Source organism: Heliangelus exortis, chromosome 18 (genome assembly GCF_036169615.1).
Source record: "Heliangelus exortis chromosome 18, bHelExo1.hap1, whole genome shotgun sequence".
Taxonomy (NCBI): domain Eukaryota; kingdom Metazoa; phylum Chordata; class Aves; order Apodiformes; family Trochilidae; genus Heliangelus; species Heliangelus exortis.
The window spans coordinates 4,297,344-4,317,059 of NC_092439.1; the positions used below are offsets into that span (position 1 = coordinate 4,297,344).

General features: G+C 37.8%; 1 protein-coding gene across 6 annotated transcripts in view; it reads left to right on the forward strand.

Moving 5' to 3' along the window:
- ANO5 (anoctamin 5) overlaps nt 1–19,716 on the forward strand; it is a 55,709-nt gene that overhangs the window by 20,097 nt on the left and 15,896 nt on the right. For 2 of the 6 annotated variants that reach the window (XM_071762460.1, XM_071762462.1), the window contains 11 exons: nt 4,287–4,334; nt 8,744–8,785; nt 9,943–10,056; nt 12,628–12,696; nt 13,793–14,077; nt 14,416–14,529; nt 15,986–16,101; nt 16,540–16,674; nt 17,869–17,974; nt 18,064–18,124; nt 18,481–18,632. In XM_071762460.1, the coding sequence (XP_071618561.1) occupies nt 4,287–4,334; nt 8,744–8,785; nt 9,943–10,056; nt 12,628–12,696; nt 13,793–14,077; nt 14,416–14,529; nt 15,986–16,101; nt 16,540–16,674; nt 17,869–17,974; nt 18,064–18,124; nt 18,481–18,632 (1,242 nt within the window). The remainder of the gene's footprint in view (nt 1–4,286; nt 4,335–8,743; nt 8,786–9,942; nt 10,057–12,627; nt 12,697–13,792; nt 14,078–14,415; nt 14,530–15,985; nt 16,102–16,539; nt 16,675–17,868; nt 17,975–18,063; nt 18,125–18,480; nt 18,633–19,716) is intronic. The other 4 variants (XM_071762461.1, XM_071762464.1, XM_071762465.1 and 1 more) reach the window with 2 other exon arrangements.

The window sequence follows — 19,716 nt, forward strand, 5'->3', positions numbered from 1 at the left end:
AAACTATTTAAGAATACCTCTTCTGTGCAATGTGTGCAGTCCAAATATCATCATAAAATACTAATTTTTTTCACAGTAGCTCATTGCTTAATATGTACATTACACAATAACTTAAATAGGTGGTGGTGCATGGTTAGTATTCAGGTAAGAAACAAGAAATATTGAAGATACTTTCTTGAAATCAGTATTACATTTAAATTTCTGTATCTCTATTAAAGTTATTATATGCTTAGAGGAAGGCAGGAAGGGTTTCAGATAGGAGAAGAAATAGTAGCTCTGTAGAAGCAGAGTCTCATACATTTTCGTGAGCACCCTTCAGAAATTATGTCTGTTGAATTGAGTGCTGGAAAACAAGTTGTTCTCCTGAACATCCTAAAACATCCTCACCTACCTCTAAAAGGCAAATTTGGAGATGTTCTTATGAAGGCAGAACTCAGAAATGCTTCTTAGATCACACAGATGTGTTGCTAGCACATGCAGCCTTATCATCTAAATGTTTTCATAATTCTACCAGTGGCATCTTAAAAATGGAGGGTATGTTCATCCTGCTGCTTTCTGAGTCTATTCTAGGCATTGTGGTAATCTTTTTCTCCAGGAAAATTTTCAGTGAACAGCCATATCAAATACTTCACTGAACCGTGGGCAGATACAGTCTCAGATGACAGCATCTGAATCATCACTCCAGGACAAGCATCAGGGTCTGAAGCTGATTCTGAGGTTTTTTTGAGTGTCTCTGAGTAGGAGGAGATGACCTATTTCCCCTGATAGGCTTAAGCCTGGCAGAATTCACTTCATGACTTAGAAAAGGAAGGGAACATGGGAGAAAGAGTGCAACACGTGTCATATGTATAGTGACATAATTTTTTTTGAACCATGTTTGAAGAATGAAAGATTCACGGTGGGGTAGAAAGGGAGGTGACTTGTATCTTCAGCACTTTCTTGTCAGTAAGGTTGGCTTTCTGTCAAAAATACCTCACTACCCTCTCAAAAAAAAAAAATCTCCCATCTAACTACATGCTGCCTTTTCTGCTGTTTTCTACTTCTTCACGTTCCTTATATAATTACTTTTTCTTCATAATTTGTTGTTAAATATCACAAAGTGTTGTTATATCAGCAATATTAATCCATAGTTGACTTGATGACTCAGGTTTTTAGTTTTGTTATTTTCCTCTCTCCCCCTAAGAACAAATGTCTTATTTAGCTTTAGATACTTTCATTTCTACAGCTCAGCCAGTTATCTGATGCATGCTTACATTTAATTAGTGTTTTTCTGTGCCTTGTGTTATCCTGCCTCAAGTAGGATAAAATTATCTCAGGTAACTTTTAAAATGGAAGTGGAATTCATTCATAGAAATACCATTGGGAAGGAGTTAATGAAGTTGTGACCTGAAAGTAAATTAATTTATGTTACTGTTGTCTTTTATTTTGAAAGAGAAGAGATGTACAACAATTGTGTGCTGCTGTTCAGCAGTAGGGAGAAACAGCTACAGCCTTAGTGTTGATTTAGAAGCAGAGGAAGGAACAAAAGAAATGTAGTCAAATATGGAGAGCAAAAAACACTTCCTATCCATAATTCAGAGGGTTTTTTTTTCTTTTGTAATCTGTAAAGGAATATGTAATTTGGATATAAGGAATGAGGCAAAAAAAAAAAAGGTGAAAACCAGTCTGTAGTGAAGCCTGCCAATGTATACACAAAAGTCAGATGAAGTCCAAGACTCAAAAAGCAATTGAGTCCCCAATTAATGGTGCATTTGGTCCTTTATCATGGCTTTGTGTTTGGGCTGTAATCCACTGCATCATACCTATTTTACCCTGTTCTTTTTTTTTTTTTTTTTTTTTTTAATTTGCTTCTCATTGGGTCTCCTTATTTTGTTACTTCTTTTAATCTCTCACAAGGGCAAAAGACACAATATCACAGCTTTTCATACTATAAGCCCTATAGCATGTATCATTTCCAGAATGCTTTGTCATGCAGAGAGGCAAGAAGATGCTTTCAGCAAAGAGCAGACCAAAGAAGAAAAAAAAAAGGATATGATAAGGGTATTTTCAGTGACATGACATTTTTTTTGCTGTGCTTTATATTTGTGCTTCCACTTATGAGAGGAAGCAAGAAAAATAAATATTGGCATAACTCTGTTTTGATAGCATGATGTATCTATGTTCAGTGATTGTAGTAAGTTGTTCAAGTTATAAAATAAATGAGAATGAGACCCACTAACACAATAGAGTACCTATTCTTATGAGGAAAGAAGGTCAATTAAATAACTCAAGATTGGAAGAAAATAAATCTGTTCTAAATTTCCTGATAGTAAAATTTTAGGCCATTCAAGGGGGATAATTGTAAAAGTATTAAGGATTTTTTGCAAGGTTAAATCTCTGGTTTGTAGTTCACTGCCTTTTTTAAGAGGTGTGTATAGAGCAGACTATTTGCCTGCTGCTTCAATTCAGAAGTACAAAGTAGCTTTGTATCTACCTGGCTCCTCAGTTTCTGACACTCACACAAGGAGGACTGTGCCCTGTTCTAATTTTGAGAAGGCAGAAATTAAATTTTGCATATTTATATATGAAATATTCACTTTTCCTGTTAACTTTGCACCAGGGAAATGCTCAGAAAAAATTCCTGTTGTTCAGGATTTTTCATATTGTTCAGAACAAGCTGTATTTATGGAAGCTGGGTTAGCAGAAACAAGTTGGCAGAGCTCCATCAAATGTATTAAAGCAAAATGCATAGGAATGTACAGAAGATCTGCCAGCTGTGTGTGTCTTCATCTCTCAGTTTAGTTTCACTAAATGTATTAAAATTTTATCTCTGAGTGAAGCAGTGTGGGCAGCACATAAGGACCAGTGGGTGGCTAAAACCTGTGCTCACATCTAACCATGGAGGAGGTGGGAAGCTGTAGGTGGGAGGAATATAGGATGGAGAGGTGGAAAGAAAACAGATGGAAGGACACCAGTTTAGGTGGGGGGGCAGATATTACATAATAACATTATTAAGAAAGAATGTAAAGATGTGTATGTATTAGTTCAATGTAAACAGGAACAAAAACTGTGTGTTTCACAGAATTATAGGAATGAACCAGTTACTTTCAAGTATAAGAGTAATAAAAGTGAAAACTATTAATTTCTAATTTCAAAAATCATAGACAGTGCTTTATGAAAATTGGATTTTGGGGAATACACTTTTTGAAATATTACAGCTCTAAACCAATATATGATGAAATAATGAAGTTAGTATTCTGCTTCTGTTGAAGGTTAATATAATTCCATAGAGAAGTGTCATATTTTCATAATATGCTCACATTATGTATAATATATATGTATAATATGTTATATATAGCCTGCAGTGATTTGTTTTCAAAAGCAAAACAGGACTATAAGAAATTAGATATCAGATATTAGATACAGAATTAGATATGGCAAAACAGCTTAGGAATTGCAAACCATTACTCATCCCAATAGTAAAGCCTGGTCTCAAAATCCCTTGCTCATGTTGTCACAGCTGTGGGACAGGACCCCAGATAGCTGTGCCCTCCAGTCCTCTGCTGTCACAACTCATGTCATCCCTCTGTGGCATCTGACCCAAGGACATTGCAGCACCCTCCAGACCCCCACACAGGAGAATAATGAGCACCCAGATCTTGTATAATTGCAATCAGGGCAGGGCCTTATCAGGTGTGGATCAGAACAGGAAGTTGGGAAGCCCTCATTAGGCTGAATAAGTCCAATTACTGCTGCCTGTCTGCTTCCTCTGCAGTATGAGAGTAAGGATTTCTCTCCTTGCATTTGTTTTCATTTAGAGCACAGGGTGTAATTTCAGTTTGTATTGAAGAAATAAGTAAGGGCAGTCACATTTGTGCTTAAAGCAAGAGCAGGCATCTATGCTGTGTGTTTCTTCTCTTTGGTATTAAAATAAGAAAAAATACTGCTAAAAATAGTTCTTTATTAGCAGAATCTGCCCTGAGTTGTTTAGACTTTTTTTTTATTATTATAATGGAAATGCTGAGGAATACTGCATAGCTTTTTTATTTTTTTTATTTTATAGTTATTAATATTTCAAAATGCATATGTGATATGTAATAGTGCTGTAACCTAGAGACCCAGCTCATCTGAGGAAGCAGAGGTTTGTTTAAACTCTGTTTAGGCTGAAAATCCAGCTCTCACTCAGAATAGCTTTTCAGCAACTTAAAGCAGAAGTTACTCTGTTTCTTCTGAAATAGCCTTTTCTTTGAAAGCATCCTTTGCATCATTGCTAACAACATTGTTTTTCCCCGTGATGCCACTGGCAGGGCCTAAACAGCACAGAGACTACTTTACTCATCCCTGAACATCAAGTGGTAAGCAGTGAGCAATATTCATGCTTCCTTGCATGAATTTGTGTGGCGTCTTCTATTACCATATGCCAACATGTCCCTCACCAGAAAATTTTCCAGTTTCAAAGAAGCCATCCTTCAAAAAGAACTGTTTTTCTAGCATATAAAAACAAATGCATTTTTTGCATTTATTTCTAGTGGTGGCTTAAATGATAAATTCGAGCGAATTAAAAGGATAATGCACGAAATTGAAAAGTTAAGCATTGGTGGAGTAAACTGGAAAGTTTGCTTTTTATCATTGTTTTGGTTTGTTGGGATGTAGGACTTTTCTGACTCTGGTGTTATTAACAAACTTGGGATTCCTTTTGTTGTGGTATCTAGAGGGCTCTGTGAGTCAGCATGATACTTTAAAATGTTTCAAAGAGTAAGAAACAAACACTGACAGCATTTAAAATGTGTTGCTTTTTTTTTTATCTTCTTGTAGTAAATAATAAGGAAAAGCTCAAAATATCCTTGTATTGAAATTCTCAGACAAGATCATTGTATTAATTGTGAAATATTTCAGAAAACTTAAAATAGCCATTGCTCTTCTGTGGAGAAAAGATTACAAAAATTCATCTAAGATAACTAAAGAAGTACATGCTGAGATATATGAAAACTGTCTGCTTGCTTACATTGGGCTCTGGTGTCTTACATTAACACCTATGCTGTGTTAGCATAATTTTTATTTTCCTTTGTTCTGTTCTGTTTAATGTCTTCTTTTATCCAGAGAGGCTTTTTCTGTGCATTTAGATTTTAGTGCAAATATCTCGGTGTCTGAAACTGCTTTGAAATGCATGTTTACAAGCTTTCAGATTTTCATGTGGTTTAAAACAGCAAGTGTGGCAAGGGTGCAAAAAGTAGCTTGCAAGTTTCAACTACAAAAAATAACGTGGGGTTTTGTGTTTCTTTGAATGGGAAAGGTTATATAATTTTGTATGCAAGTTTTTAGCCTGCATGAAACATAACTGGAAATTGGGATGTGTGGTGCTGAGTGCTGTTAATACTTTTCTTTGAAGTGGGTAAGCACTTCAGTTGTGTGGATTCCTCCGAGGAAGAATACTGAAGAGAAAACTTCAATCTCTGGTATAATGGGAACTGGGTTTACTCTTTTTGATTTTCAGTAGACTGTGTGTATGTTTTCATGATGTGAAAATACATTTCCTGGAGCTTTTTGGTTTTGGAAATAAATTTTCTCCAGGGGTTATATTTAGCACAGTGGCTCTTTAATCAACAGGTTTTTTTCTTGTAGCTGTACACATATTCTGTGAAAAAGGGGGTATATAAGTACTCTATGTAAGATGGGAATCTAAATGAGGAAGATAAGCTTGGTTTTAAGCCATCTTCCCACTCAGATACAAAAAGCAGGTGAAGGACACTGAGGTCTGAAGTCCCAGCTCCATGAGGCTGGGTACTGATGAAGCCTTGAGCTCTGGGGAGCTGAATTTGGGAAGTGTGTTTCTGAGCATTGGCCCCTAGGAAACTTGCAGATTTCTGGCTGAATATGAATCTGAAAAGTATTGCTGTAAGCCAGGTTCCTCTGTCTTTGAAGTATGGACATGAAGAGGACGAGGATATCTTATCTAGTAGAAAGGTATATTTGGAGGAAGCTTTCTTACCTACATGGAGAGAACTGTGCAAAGCAGCCTGTAAGGACATAAATTTTCTATTAGAAAAGCAGAAATCCCTCTGAGTTGGGTGAAAATACACAGGATTAAATCATTCAGGTATAACCAGCAAAATATATTTACTTTTTCAGTGTCAGCCCACTGAGGGCTCACTGCCTGTATTGACCACGGTCAGGTCCCCGTGTGTCTCAGTGAGTGAGTGAGGCCATGAAGATGTTTACTACAGACTCTTCAGCTTCCATCCACACTCATTTCTCTGAAGCACTTTCTGATCCAGTGTTTAAGTGGTTGATGCCACATCCAGCAGCCTCTTTTCCCCTCTCCTCTTCGTGGTCACTGCTGTGTTTGCTTTGGCCCTGGAGAGGTAAATCTGAGGCACCTGAGGGAGCCAGGTGGCCACGGTCTGCTCAGCAAGGATTTAGCAGTGCCAGAGAGGTTTGATGAGTTTGAATGGAGTGTGTGAGCACCAGCCAGCACTTGTATGCTTTACCCAGACTAGTTTGGGCAGAACTGAACTTGAGGTGTCTTCACTTCATCTTTATTTTTTTTCATGCTGAGTTCTTGGTCTTTTCTGTAACCTGTCCTGTTTCAGTCAGGGTTTCCTGCTGCGGGGCTTTAGCTCATGTCCAACATGAGGATTGCAAGTCCAGGGACTTGCAGAGTTGTTTGGTTGAACGTGGTCCAACACCCTGACCTCTAGACAGGGCTTATCTATTATGGGCTAGCTGGAAATATTAATATAATTCTTTATGAATCCAGTAAGTTTGAGCTTAGGCAGCCATGTGAAAATTCATCTCCTCGTGATAGATCATTACAGCATTCAATTAGCACATCTGTCCACAGGCTATAAAGTTGTTGAGTTCTTATCAAGATAATTAGACTACTAAAACTGGAAAGAGAGGAGAACAGGAGGGCAGTATTTGTTTTTGAACAACTGGTTTTCATAACTGTGCTTTGTTAGCTGAGGGATTTATTCAGCTTTTTTGAAGCACTGAATACTCCCAGCAGCACTTTTTCATTGAATCATACAGTGACTAGGATTGAAAAGGACCTCTGGAGGTCTCCTTGGCCCAGGATAACTTCAAAATTATATCAGGGTGCTCAGTCAGGGCCTTGCTTGGTCAGGCTGTGTGATTTTTGAAGGACAGAGATAACTCAAGTCTCTGGGCAACCTGTTGTACCTGTTCCCATTCAACCACACCCTCACATCCAGGAGGAATTTTCTTTGTTGTAACTTGTGGCTGTTGCCTCTTGAATTTTCACCACACGCCTTGGGGCTTCATCTCTTCTGTAATTCCTCATCAGGTATTACTCAGTTTTTCAAAAGCTGCTGCTTGCTATCTGTGCAGCATTAGAAAGTTTTAATTTGGTTACTTGTATTTCAGAAGATACACATCACAAAATATCTGCTCTGATGAGGTGTAATTTCATTTAACTGCAGGTAGTCTAATATTAATTACTTTGAATACAGTTCTGGAAAGAGCTGTTAAGAAATAAGGTATTTTATGATTTTTGATGTACCCAATGCAAATTACTCACATTTTATATATTTTAAACTTGTATGTTCATATGTATGCACAGAATTGCATGAATATGCAAGACTGGTCTTGTTCATCTTGTGAAATCCAAATGCAGCAAAATAGAAAAGAATAATTTATGGGTTTAATAAGTGTACCTGTCACTATCTAAGTAGAGAAAGAGAGGTAAGGGATAAGTACTCCTTGTCAAAGCAGATCCAACAATGAGTACTGCATCATCTTAAATTGATAGCCAGGCCTTTAATGACTGAGCAGGATTCTGCTTAGAAAATGAGCATACTGTGATAGCACTAAGGATGAAGTATTACTTCAGTTGTATGGAATAATCTAATTATAACAATGCTGTATAAGGAATTTTTTTCCTCTGTATATGTGGATTTTGTTAGTTTACTGGGGTGATGTCTGTGCTGCACAATCTCTGTCTTTTTAAGGTAGTGACTTGGGGTGGTCTCTTCAGGTTGATTCCCAACGTTCTGAGTTGTTTGACTTCACTTTGGGATTCACTTACTGTGATGCTGAATAACATGCAGCTCTGTCACAGTACTGTTGATGCTGTATTTCTCTGCACTATGTTAATTTGTAACATCTGAACATTTGCAGTTTTCCTGCAGCCATAATTATATTTGCAAAAATACCCCAACCTGTAAGCACAAAGAAGAATAGGAAAATACTGTTTCTTCTGTTGGATTCCATTGTTTTTGTGAGACTCTTGAGTCTCATGATTATATATTATATATATGATCATACATTTGGGAGCAAAAGTATTTTCTGAGCTGGCTATTCTTGCTCCCTGTATTACGTTGTTTCAACAGTTGCGGGTGTGTCAAGAGAAGGAAGTTGCATAAAATTGAGCAACACTGGAACAATAGGAGTTTTAAATTAGGTTTTTATTATTATTTATAAAATTTGAGTCTATTTAAAGATAAATCCATGTCCTGGAATATGTAAATATTACTGCTTATAATTTTGTCAGCTCTGAAAATACGTGGTTGCTATGCCTGACAAAGTGGATACAAACAGAGTTTTGCCTTTAGTAATAAAAATAAAAATATTACAGGCATAAGGTTTGTGGGTGCTTGTCTTTTTCTAATGGTTGGAGGCTTTTCCTGCCTTTCTAAAGGACACATATTTCTTGCTGACTTTAATTAGGTAGTAAGTGCTTGAAGCAGTTGGTTTGGGTCTTGAAGAAGCAGTGGTCTCACTAACTACCTGTTACTTATTCCGGCAGAGTGGCAGGAGGTATAATCTGTTCCTGAAGCGACGTCTCAGGGTAAACCAGTGATGAATGATATTGCAAGTGGCTTGGATGGCTGCAGTAATAACATGCTTCACTGTGTGATGCCTTCTGTTAACTGGGAGCCAGGGTCACAGTTAGAAAGTTCTCTAAGAAAGCACAGAATGTTATTCACGTGCATCCTTGCATGGCTTCAAAGGAAGAAGACAGACGTGTCCCTCTGGATTACTCTTTTTTTTTTTTACTGCACTCATAAAATGAAAACCCAACTCAGTCCTATATAAATAGAATTTTGCTCATGAGTGTGGTTTAAAAAATAAAAACCAGCCTTTCTTAGCATTGAGTTAAATTTAGACCAGAGTATTAGCTTGTATGGCAAGCAGTTTGCTGTATGAACTTCTTGTCTTGTAAACAATGAGTATTGATATAATAATACATAATATTACCTAATGTTATGTTAACTTCCTCAGGGGAGAGAGCTAATAGTCTTTATTTGCTTAACATTGATTACCCTAATAAGTGAGAAAGGGCAATGCTGTTATTACAGCATTCTGGCATGCTCATAAATGAAAACATGGCCTCTAATAGATTGCTTAGAATATTGATTACTCATTGATATATAATATCTATTTTTTCCGCCCAAGAAAGTAAGTACTCAGTTTGAAAATGTAACCTCCATATTGTTTGTGTGCATTTTCATATGTAGTCATTGCTGGGATAAATTTTTCTGTGGTGGTTGGTTTAGTGAATCTTGTTAACATGCATGGAATTTACTGTTTGCTCCCTGCTTCAAGTCAATGAGCTGTGCCCTTCCTGGCTTTTGTGTGGAGTGGGGTTCTGACTAACTGCAGAAAAAAACCCTGTTGTCAGATAACACTGGTCTGGTCATTGATGACACACTGTAAATGCTGTGATGGTATAAATGGTGTCATTGTTCCCAGGTATTGCTAAACTGATTTTTTTTTTTCTTCTCTTCATATACCTGTTATTTTGTCATGTAGTGTTTGGAGATATAAGCAGTTAACTTTGAAATTATTTGAACTGGGTATAGCCCTTGTTAAGACTTGTGCAAGTATATCTACAGCTATGAAGAAAGTGAAGAATTGAGACAGTTTTGGGGAACTTCTTTGTCTTCTGTTTTAGAACAAAAGCTGTGCTTGTTTTTCCTGATCATATGCCTGTATCTTCCACAGATTGATAAAAGACATCAAAGCATAGATTCTATTTTCTTCAGGGATGGTGTCAGGAGAATTGATTTTGTTCTCTCCTATGTGGATGATCTTAATAAGGAGTGGGAAAAGAAGCTGGTAAGTTTGTCTTTTTGAGGTTCTCTTAAGTCTTATCTGTCATAAACTGAAATCAATTACTGATCCTCAAATCTCTACCTTCAGATGAAGCTGGACTTAGCTAAAATTTGATGACTGAAAAAATCCATTCCATGTACTGAAATAAGCAAAGTATGATCAAAATGAGATGTCATATAAATGTTTTTTCCCAACCTTTAATGTCAGTTAGAGCAGAAACAGATTCTTAGATCAAGAATCAATGCAATCCAGGCTTTTAAGACTTTTTTTTTTAATATACTCTGAGCAAAATAAACACAAAGCTCCTCTTTAAGCTCTTCCCTGTGCTTGACTTGCTATCCACAAGTGTATTCATTCTTCTAGAAGGATATTTAAAGTGGATTTGCTTAAGACACCTCCTATGTAACAGAGCATGAAGCACAGGTTTTCTCTAAAATGTTGATCAGTGATCATCCCTGGACTTCCCAGCAAGACCCAGCTGCCTGAATGGTAGCAGAAAGTCAGACAGAATCAGTACATGACATGTGCTTGTTCTGTGCTCACAATGACACTTTAAAAAATCCATCACTATGAGATGCAGTTAAGACAAAGTCTATATAATTACATTTCAAAAACAGTAACTGTAGGAATTTTAATTATTTTGTTTTCTCCTTATTCACTGCCTTTTCTGAACTAGGAGTAGTAACATTTACAAACTAGTCTTTCCAACATAAATCTTCAAAGTTTGTCCATTAAAAAAAAAGAAAAAAAAAAAAAAGACTTCATTCTCATGTAATCTCATTATTCTGAAAGATAAGGCTTTCTGAAGAAAACTAATTATATGGAGGCTTATGATCAGAACTAAAAGTCTGTGAAGTAAAGAACATTTCTCATCTATATCTTGTCATATTAAAGTGTTTCATAATTAAAAATTCTAATTTCCTTTCAACAAACACTGCACAATTAGACAGTTCAGAAAAATTGCTTACTGCTTGCAATTCTTTATGAAGAAAATACTGTTTTCATTAAGGACTTGTGGTGCCTATATGCAAACATGATCCAATGTAGAACACAGCTCCTGAATCATTCTTGATGCCTTAAAAAAGAGGAATCTCTGTCATCATCTCCCAGGCTTTTCCCAGTCTGCTTTCTGCACTTAGCCATGTTCAGGAGGTTTTCCTGGGAGACCAGGGTGATATTACAGCTGTGATACCCCAGGTGCATGTGAAGGTCATCCTTATTCAAACCTGCTGTAATCCTGGCTAGATTACTTTTTCTACCATAAAGCAAAATGGATTTTAAAAAGAAGGAAGAGGAGACCAATCAGTGTAGAGAAATGAAGAAGGTATGTAAAGTATGTGAAAGCAACTCTTAAAATAAACTTTTCCATTAGTCCTACTCCAATAACAGGAAGGAAGAAATGAAGACTATTAAGGTAGTGTTTCAAGTGGGCAGGAAAATGAGCCAGATGCTCAGTGTAGTCACTCATTTCTATTGTGTGCAGTAATTTCCTCCTCATTGGTTGTTCAGGTCATTAGGGGGCAGCAGGAACTTTTGCAAGACCAGGGGCTGTGTACCCTTAAGGATTCTCATGGGGAAGAACACAAGAGCTAATAGTTAACACTGAAGTTCCTCATAGGGGTAAAAATGTGCTTAGGAAGAAAAGTCTCTCTCTGGAAAAAGAGCAGAACATCTTCATCATGTTCTGTGAGATTTAATTCTGCACACTTGTGTTACTTGAGGGAGTTCATGACCCCACAGAAGAAGGGTCTGTGCCCCTGTAGGTTATCTCTGCAGTTGCAGAAGAGCTATGAAGTTACCAGTGCTATGGCATGGGAGTTTTCACACCATTCTTGGGGAATCCATAAAGAAAAATAAATTTACCCTATGTGTACCTAGAATTTTTATGATGGATATGGCTGTGAATTAATGTTGACTTCTTAGCATAGAAGTTGGCAACAAGATTTACTCAGGGATGCACTGCAGTTTGTGGAATTTGTCTGACATACTGTACTTGCTATTGTACAGTTGTCACAGGAGAAAGTGTGGCTTTCTTTTGCTGTAGTACAGTGATACAGCAGAACAGAACAGCTAAGAATAGAAATGTTCATGGGAAGACAGTAACAGTTGTGACAAATGGTTTTGTTTCCTTGTCTCGAGGAAACAGCTTTATTCTGCATTTGGAAGAAAGGGATGAATAACTTCTTTGTGGGCTTCAACACAGCCCTGATACAGATGTAAGAGGCAGTCTGTTCATCTTTGCTTTTGGCTTTGTGCAGAACAAATGCATTAAGTTCTTTGATGTTCCCCAGAAGCTTTCCAGCTTAAACTCTGTGTTGAATTTGCCTTCTATAAACTATATGAATTAAATCCTAACCACAAAGTCTATGAACAAAAATTAGGATTACATTTTTGTGAGACAATACTTTATATTTTTTCTCAAAGCCTCTAGCAGATAAATGGGAATATTTTACTCATATGAGTACATTCATCAGGAAGGAAACTCAGTGAAGTCATCAGTAAGTGATCAATTAGTTTCTAACTTCATAAAATAATAATAAAGGTGTTTAATAAAAGCTGTTTATTTCTCTTCAGGAGAGAAGAAAAGAATTTGAGAGCAATCTGCAAAAGGCTGGTTTGGAACTAGAAACAGAAGATAAGAAGGTAAAAAAACCAAAAATAAGATGGAAGAAAATTAAGACCAAAGAAATAGAGCTACAAGTTACTAATTTATGTGTGCCACTTAACTTCTTTGAGACAAATTATAAATTTTTGTAGTAGATTCCAGTGGGGTACAACTAATTGAGGTGAAACAAGCTTCGTGTGTCTAATTGGGTTGTGGTATGTTCATAAAAATAGTGGTAAATAATTTTAATTCAGGAGCAAGTAATGGCTTTTAGTTTCCTAACAAAAAGAAAGCGTGTCAAAATAGCCATGACTTCATTAAACCCCTGTAAATAGAAAGTCTGCTCACAGCTAGATGTAATCCCACCTAACGTGCTTGGAAGTCAGTGAATAGTTTAGCATGTGGCCAGTGGATGCTTTAAATATGATGAGGAAGGACTCTGGTGTAACATGTGAGGATGTTTGATTAGTGTTACTGGTTTGTATGATAATGGGAGAACACAGGATGGTGACATCTTCAGCAGCACCCTGACAGCACCCAAAACAACTTTTGATGCAAGTTAAGACTGTAACATACTTAGATGGGGATTAAAAAAACCCTTTCTGATGGCCATTTTCTCCTGTGTGTGCAGAAGAACACTAGAAGAGCACATGCTATGGGGCAAGGCCTGTGATAAGATTATTCCTTATGATAGCTGCAAGGCTGTAAGAGCTCTGAGCTCTGGCTGGTAACTCCTGTTTGTAAGGAGCCTTGTGTGCTCTGCTCTGCTGTATGTGAAGTGCCCTCTCCAGGAAAGAGAAGAGCTTTGCAGCTCAGCCTGAGGGACACAGGAGCTGCCAAGCAGCCAGCCCTGCACAGCAAACCCTTGTGCTTCCACTGCAATGGAGTGCAATGAGTTTTCAGGCCTCAGTGTACTAAAATAATGTTGTTTGAAAAGCCTTTGTGAGCTTTTATAAGCGTGAAGATTATCTGTGTAAATCATCAACCACTCAGATAAGCTTTTCGGTTAAAAAAAATTAAAAATCTTTCTTAAAAAAAAAGCTTTCACAAGTACATAAAAGGCAATAAATCCTGTATAACAACTCTTACAGATCTCTCAATAACACTCTGTCCAATTTAACTTTCTTGGGGCAGGAATCTGAAGATGGCAAGATTTATTTTGTGAAGATCCATGCCCCATGGGAGGTTCTGATCACCTATGCAGAAGTGCTGAACATTAAAGTCCCCATCAAGGAAAATGACATTCCCTCAATGGTGGAGAACCCCCTGGACTGTATGCTTGCACCACTCAGGCTTCCTGAGAAGGTGATGCACCCTGACCCTGATTATTTCACAGCACCATTCAGCAAGGACAAGCAGGAGCTGTACCTCATTAATGATGAGAGCACTTTCTTCACACCATCCATGAGAAACAGAATAGTAAGTATGTGCCTTTGTCTCCTTGTATTTACATGTAGATTTACAGAGTCCCAGGAGAATATTCATGCAAGGAAGGAATGTATAAACTGTGATAGCTGTGGCTGAATATGAGGAAGCTTAGGTAGCTGTGCATCTGTCTTAGAAATCTGGAGTAATGTTTGTTGGAATGGATCTTGTGGGTGTCTACAAGGCAACTGTACCCTAAGCAGTCTCAAATGGGGTAGAGCCTTCTGAAGAAACCCTTTTTTCTTTTGTGTATTGTTCCTGCAGCCATTATAGGTTTGTGCTAAATGGCCTGAAAGCAGGAAAGGTCTGAAATCCTTGTGTTTGAATCTCAGGTTAATTATATTCTTACACGTTGCCCCTATGGAACAGAAGAAGGGAAGAAAAAGTTTGGGATTAAGAGACTGCTAAATAATGGCACCTATTCAGCTGCATATCCTCTTCATGATGTAAGTATTTTAGCTTTCTGTTCCCTTGAGCATTTCCCAGTGGTTTTGCTCTTTTACCTACTGTGACATTTGCTGTTTCCAGCAGAAATGAAAACATACTCAACCCCTTTGTCCCAGAAATTGTTTCTGCTTTATAATACACATGACATATCTGCCAGCCCTATTATTTGGCTTTTCTGTGTTGAAATGTTTCTTCCTACAAGTGAGTTCCTAGGATATTCTTATGTGTCAGTCACATGGTTTGTAAGACTCTTATTCCACAGTACATTCCTATAATGTCCATGATGTAGTTTATTGGAGGTATTTAAAAAACATGTAAATGTGGCACATCAGGACATGCTCTAGTGGGATAATTTTTTGGTTTGGTTTTTCTGGGGGATTGATAGTTGGATGCAGGGATCTTAGAGGTCGTTTCCAACCATGAAAATTGTCTGATTCTGTGTGACTGGAATCTAGGCTGTTACAGGCTGGGAGGTACTTGATACTGGTGGGATTACCAAAACCATGGATAATAAAATGCATTTGTGAAAGAGTCTCTCCACTACAAGTACAATGACCCATAAATGCTAAGAGACCATATGAAAAACTTGTAAAAATCATGAGACAGACTTTAAAATCACTGTCTAAACAATAAATACTTAGCCTTTTAAAATATTTGAAAAATACAATATTTAGGTTGTTTAAATGTCTTGATTTCTTTTTAGAACATGCTTTAGGAAGCACTATTTAACATATAGGAAATTGATGAAGTTCCAGAATATTCTTAGTATTTGACAGGTAAATACCTGGTGTAGGCAAACAACACTGGAGTTAATCAGTGTCAGAATTTCATCTTGCATGTCCTTGCCTTACAAGTTGAGAAGCCACATTGTACATCACAAGTTGAGATGTGCACACTGTACATTAGAGTACATTTCAGTGCCATGGCTGGCAGTGGGGAACAACTTGAATGTATGTCCCCTGGTTTACATCTCTCCCTGAAATGCTTTTGGCTGTGCAATTTACAACAAGACTGAAGTACAGAGAGCAGGATTTAAATTTGCATTTTAAGGAGGTTGAGTGAAATAGTGTCTTTCTGGAAGCTTGAACTTAAGTATTGGCATTTGCTACACCAGTGTAAAGGTACAAGCCCCTGACTGCAGTAACATGGCAATGCAGATGAGGATGTTGTCCCAACACAACACTGCTCCAGTGTAACATGATGTGGTTACAGAACAGGCTAATGTAGTATTTAAGACTTACAGATACTCTCTGACAATGTGTATTGTCTTAAAACATCACATATATGAAAAAAGGGTTCACTTAAATCAAGTGGTGCAGTGCTAAGTTTGAATTTCACATTAGTTTAACTGGCACAGTCTTAAGAAGGGTGCCTCATCAGTACTGGTCCTTCCTTTCAGTGTATTATTTGAGTCTGTCAGTGAGGTGTTTTGCCTTAACTCTGGTTTGCTTGCAGTGCCAGTACTGGAAAAAGGCAAATGATCCCAACTGTGACAATGAGAGATACACACTGTACATGGAGTGGGCCCGTTTCTTACGGTTCTATAAGGAACAGCCTTTGGACCTCATCAGGTAACACACTGCCTGGGATTTACTGCATTTACTTGGTTCTCACTGGAATACAAGCATGTATTCATTTCTAGCTTGATCCTGCTGGGAAATTCTCACCACGTGATAAAACTCGTACACAGTTTGATTTTGTGTAACTCCTTGAAAAATCAAGAACGTAAATCTTAATTTATATCATCTGGTGGGAAGGGGAAAGAAGGATTTTTAAAGCTGGAGATTCTTCTAAGAGAAAAAAAAGGGTCCAGAGTCCATATATTTTGTTTATTTAGCTTGTGCAACTTCACTAAGCTATCTGCAAATCCCATTTTTCCAGTGTACATTGAGGCATTTACAGTTAAATAAGAATTTTGCCAAGTATTTCGTTTTGACTCTGGCCAATTTCCTCTATGGCAGTTTTAAACTTTACTTTGTATTCCTATTAATTGCATTTTTTGTGTTCAGGAAGTACTACGGTGAGAAGATTGGAATCTATTTTGCCTGGCTAGGATTTTACACTGAGATGCTATTCCTTGCAGCAGTTGTTGGCTTAATCTGTTTTCTTTATGGCTTGTTTACAATGGATGAAAATATGAGCAGGTGAGTGTAATGTTAAAAATCTCCTGAGCTTATAATGGAAAAACTAAGCAATGGGGAAACTTCACAATTGCAAAAAAAAAAAAAACAAACCCAACATGTAACAAGCTTTTAAAGCTTGTCAGGGCAGACAAATTTGCCCTTCAGCTATCTTTACAGACAGAAGTGGTAGTGGACAGCTGATCCAGAACTTGTCACTATTAATTGAACAGCAGGTCCTTAATTGGTAAGACTCCTTTTGTAGGTGAAAAGCAACATTTTTTTGCTATGTGGTAATAGCTTTTTATATTGAAGCACCTGTAATACAGAAAGTCTTAAAGAGTGCCACTGGCATCTCTCAACATTGTTTGTTTCAAGTTTTCAGTGTTGCCTTAAGCTTTTTAATTTTAATCTGTCTTGCAGAGTCATTTGTTGACCTTTCTGTGTAGATCATTTGTACTAACTACCAAAAGCATGAGTACAGGAAAGACCAGCATCAAAGAGGGATTCAGTTACTCAGAAGCCAGAGTTTGCTTATTTTTAAATAAGCATTTTATTTGTTCCTTCAAAAGGTCCCAAGATTTATTCTCTCCAGGAATTTGGGGGGTGGATGGGTGAGGAAAGGAGAAGAGGGTTGACATTTGACATTGGTCACTGTTTTTCATGAGAAGGCTTCCAGAAAATGTTGAGCTTTACCCATAAAAGATTAATAACAGGTAAAAATTCTCAACCATTCTATTGAATTTGTCATTTTAGCTGGGTTCAGAATTCAGCACATCTGGGAACGCTGCTATGCCTGCTTAGATTCCTCTGGATAGTGAAGGATTATCACAGGACTGTAAGCTTTGCCCACTGTAGTAGTTAAATCAAAGTGGCAAATTTTCCAATAGATAGAAAAGCTGAATGAAAACCTTTATGAGCACATTACTAACCTGGTCAGAAATAACATGGTTACTATCTCCCACAAAAGCAGGGCCTGTGCAGTTCAGCTCCTTACAGATTTTTTGATTTATTACTGATAGAATGAGAAAGCCCAGCCTGAGGGAAATGCTGCTTCTGCTTGTAGAGGAGTCAAGACTTGGCATCTTCTCTGTGAAGCTGCAAATGTCAAGCTTTGAACAAATGAAGCTCTTCATTTATGTTTTTAAAAACCAAATTTCTTAGAGCAGCTCTTAAGATGCTATGAAAACAGATACTCTGCAATGGTTTTCTCCTCAGCAAAGAAATCTGTGACCCTGAAATTGGAGGAGAGATCATCATGTGCCCTCTTTGTGACCGAGAGTGTGACTACTGGAGACTAAACACCACCTGTGAGTCCTCCCAGGTCTGTATCTGATTCTCCAGCCACTCATCAGTTTTGTTCATACTGAAATCTGGTTTGGTATTGACATTTTCCTATCCTTTCTGTTGCAGTATTCCCATTTGTTTGACAACGTGGCAACTCTTTTTTTTGCCATTTTCATGGGCATATGGGGTGAGTGCATTTTCTAAGTTTTATGTCAAGAAATAAGGAGATCTTGGCCAAGCTGCTGAGGGATGTGGGAAAAGGGGAATAATGGCTGAAATAGGTGGATTCCCTGATTCTGTGTAGAAGACTGGTTTGACACCAAGTGATGCTTGTTCAGATTTTAGGATCAAATTGTCCTGAATATGGGTTCTTTTCTTGAATACATGTTATTTTCTTAAGCATGTGCAGGTTTATAGATGCAGGACAGGGCAGTTAGACCACAATAGACCACAGAATAAGAGCCAGCACAGGAACAAGTTTAACTTTGTTCATAAACTTGTTCACGTCTCCCATAACTATATTTTAACATTTCTGAATTGCAGTTACACTTTTCTTGGAGTTCTGGAAGAGACGTCAGGCTAGACTGAAATATGAGTGGGATTTGGTTGATTTTGAAGAGGAGCAGCAACAACTCCAGCTGAGGCCTGAGTACGAGGCAAAATGTACCCAAAAGAAGAAGAATCCTGTAACTCAGGTAATGATCCTGCTAGGTTGACATGTGTGCAGATTCAGTTGTGTGCTCAAAGGCAGTTTGGTGATGTGTGAATTCTGGCTCAGGAACAAGCTCTGTGTCATGGCTAGCCCAAGATCTGTGTGACACAGATAAGCAACACCACATTTAGACTGGAGTAGTATTACATCTCCACAGAGCAGTGTTGATGGCAGCAGTGAGTTTGGCTCAAACATGGAGAAAGTGGTGCCAAGCACACTCTCACTCAGCACAGTAGATAGCACTGAATATCAAAGCAGAATTTGGTTAGCACATTGTTTTCTCACTGAAGGCATTCAGTTGATGACATTTGAAGTTTGTGCTCTTTGACTGTTGTGAAAGAGAAATACTTTAACTGCTGAAAGCCACGAAGCTGTGGCAGTGTCAGTCCTGGAGTTGATAGCCCTGCCTTTCAGGGGTCTGTTCAGGGCTAACCAAGGGTGCTCAGCTCTTCAGCCTCTTCTTGCTAGTGACAGACATGTCCCATCTCATGGACCATTGCTGTTTCCTGCAGATGTTTTCTGTTATCCAGGCCTTTGACATAGTACAAATGAGAACATGGGGGCTTTTTTTGCCTTCATCTGTGTCCATAACTTTAATTAATTATCCCCTACTGATTTTAATTTTGACAGGAAGCTGTTATATTTATATCAAGAATACAAAGGCAATGTTTATTGCTCTCACTTCCCTAAGGACACATCCTTACAGTGCTCACATTTCAAGGCAGCAGTTTCTGAAATCTTCACACCTTTAAAGGCAATCTTTCTCATCCCTGCACAACATGTGAAGGAGCAGTTGTCTTAAAGACACAAAAGTGTGACTACCTGTGGTTATGTCTCTGATGCACAGCCACTTTGGGCTAGGAGGATGAAGGCTGCTGAAGCCTTTTGTCTGAAATCTTAACTGAGATACAATTAACCACACTATTTAACTCTCTTAAATGTTCTATGTAAATACCTACTAGATGTTGTCATTTAAATTTAATTTAGGTAGGAGTTACTTGACAGATTCAGGGATCAGATGGTTCAATTCCAGTACAACATCTACCACTTCAATTTGACATATTTTT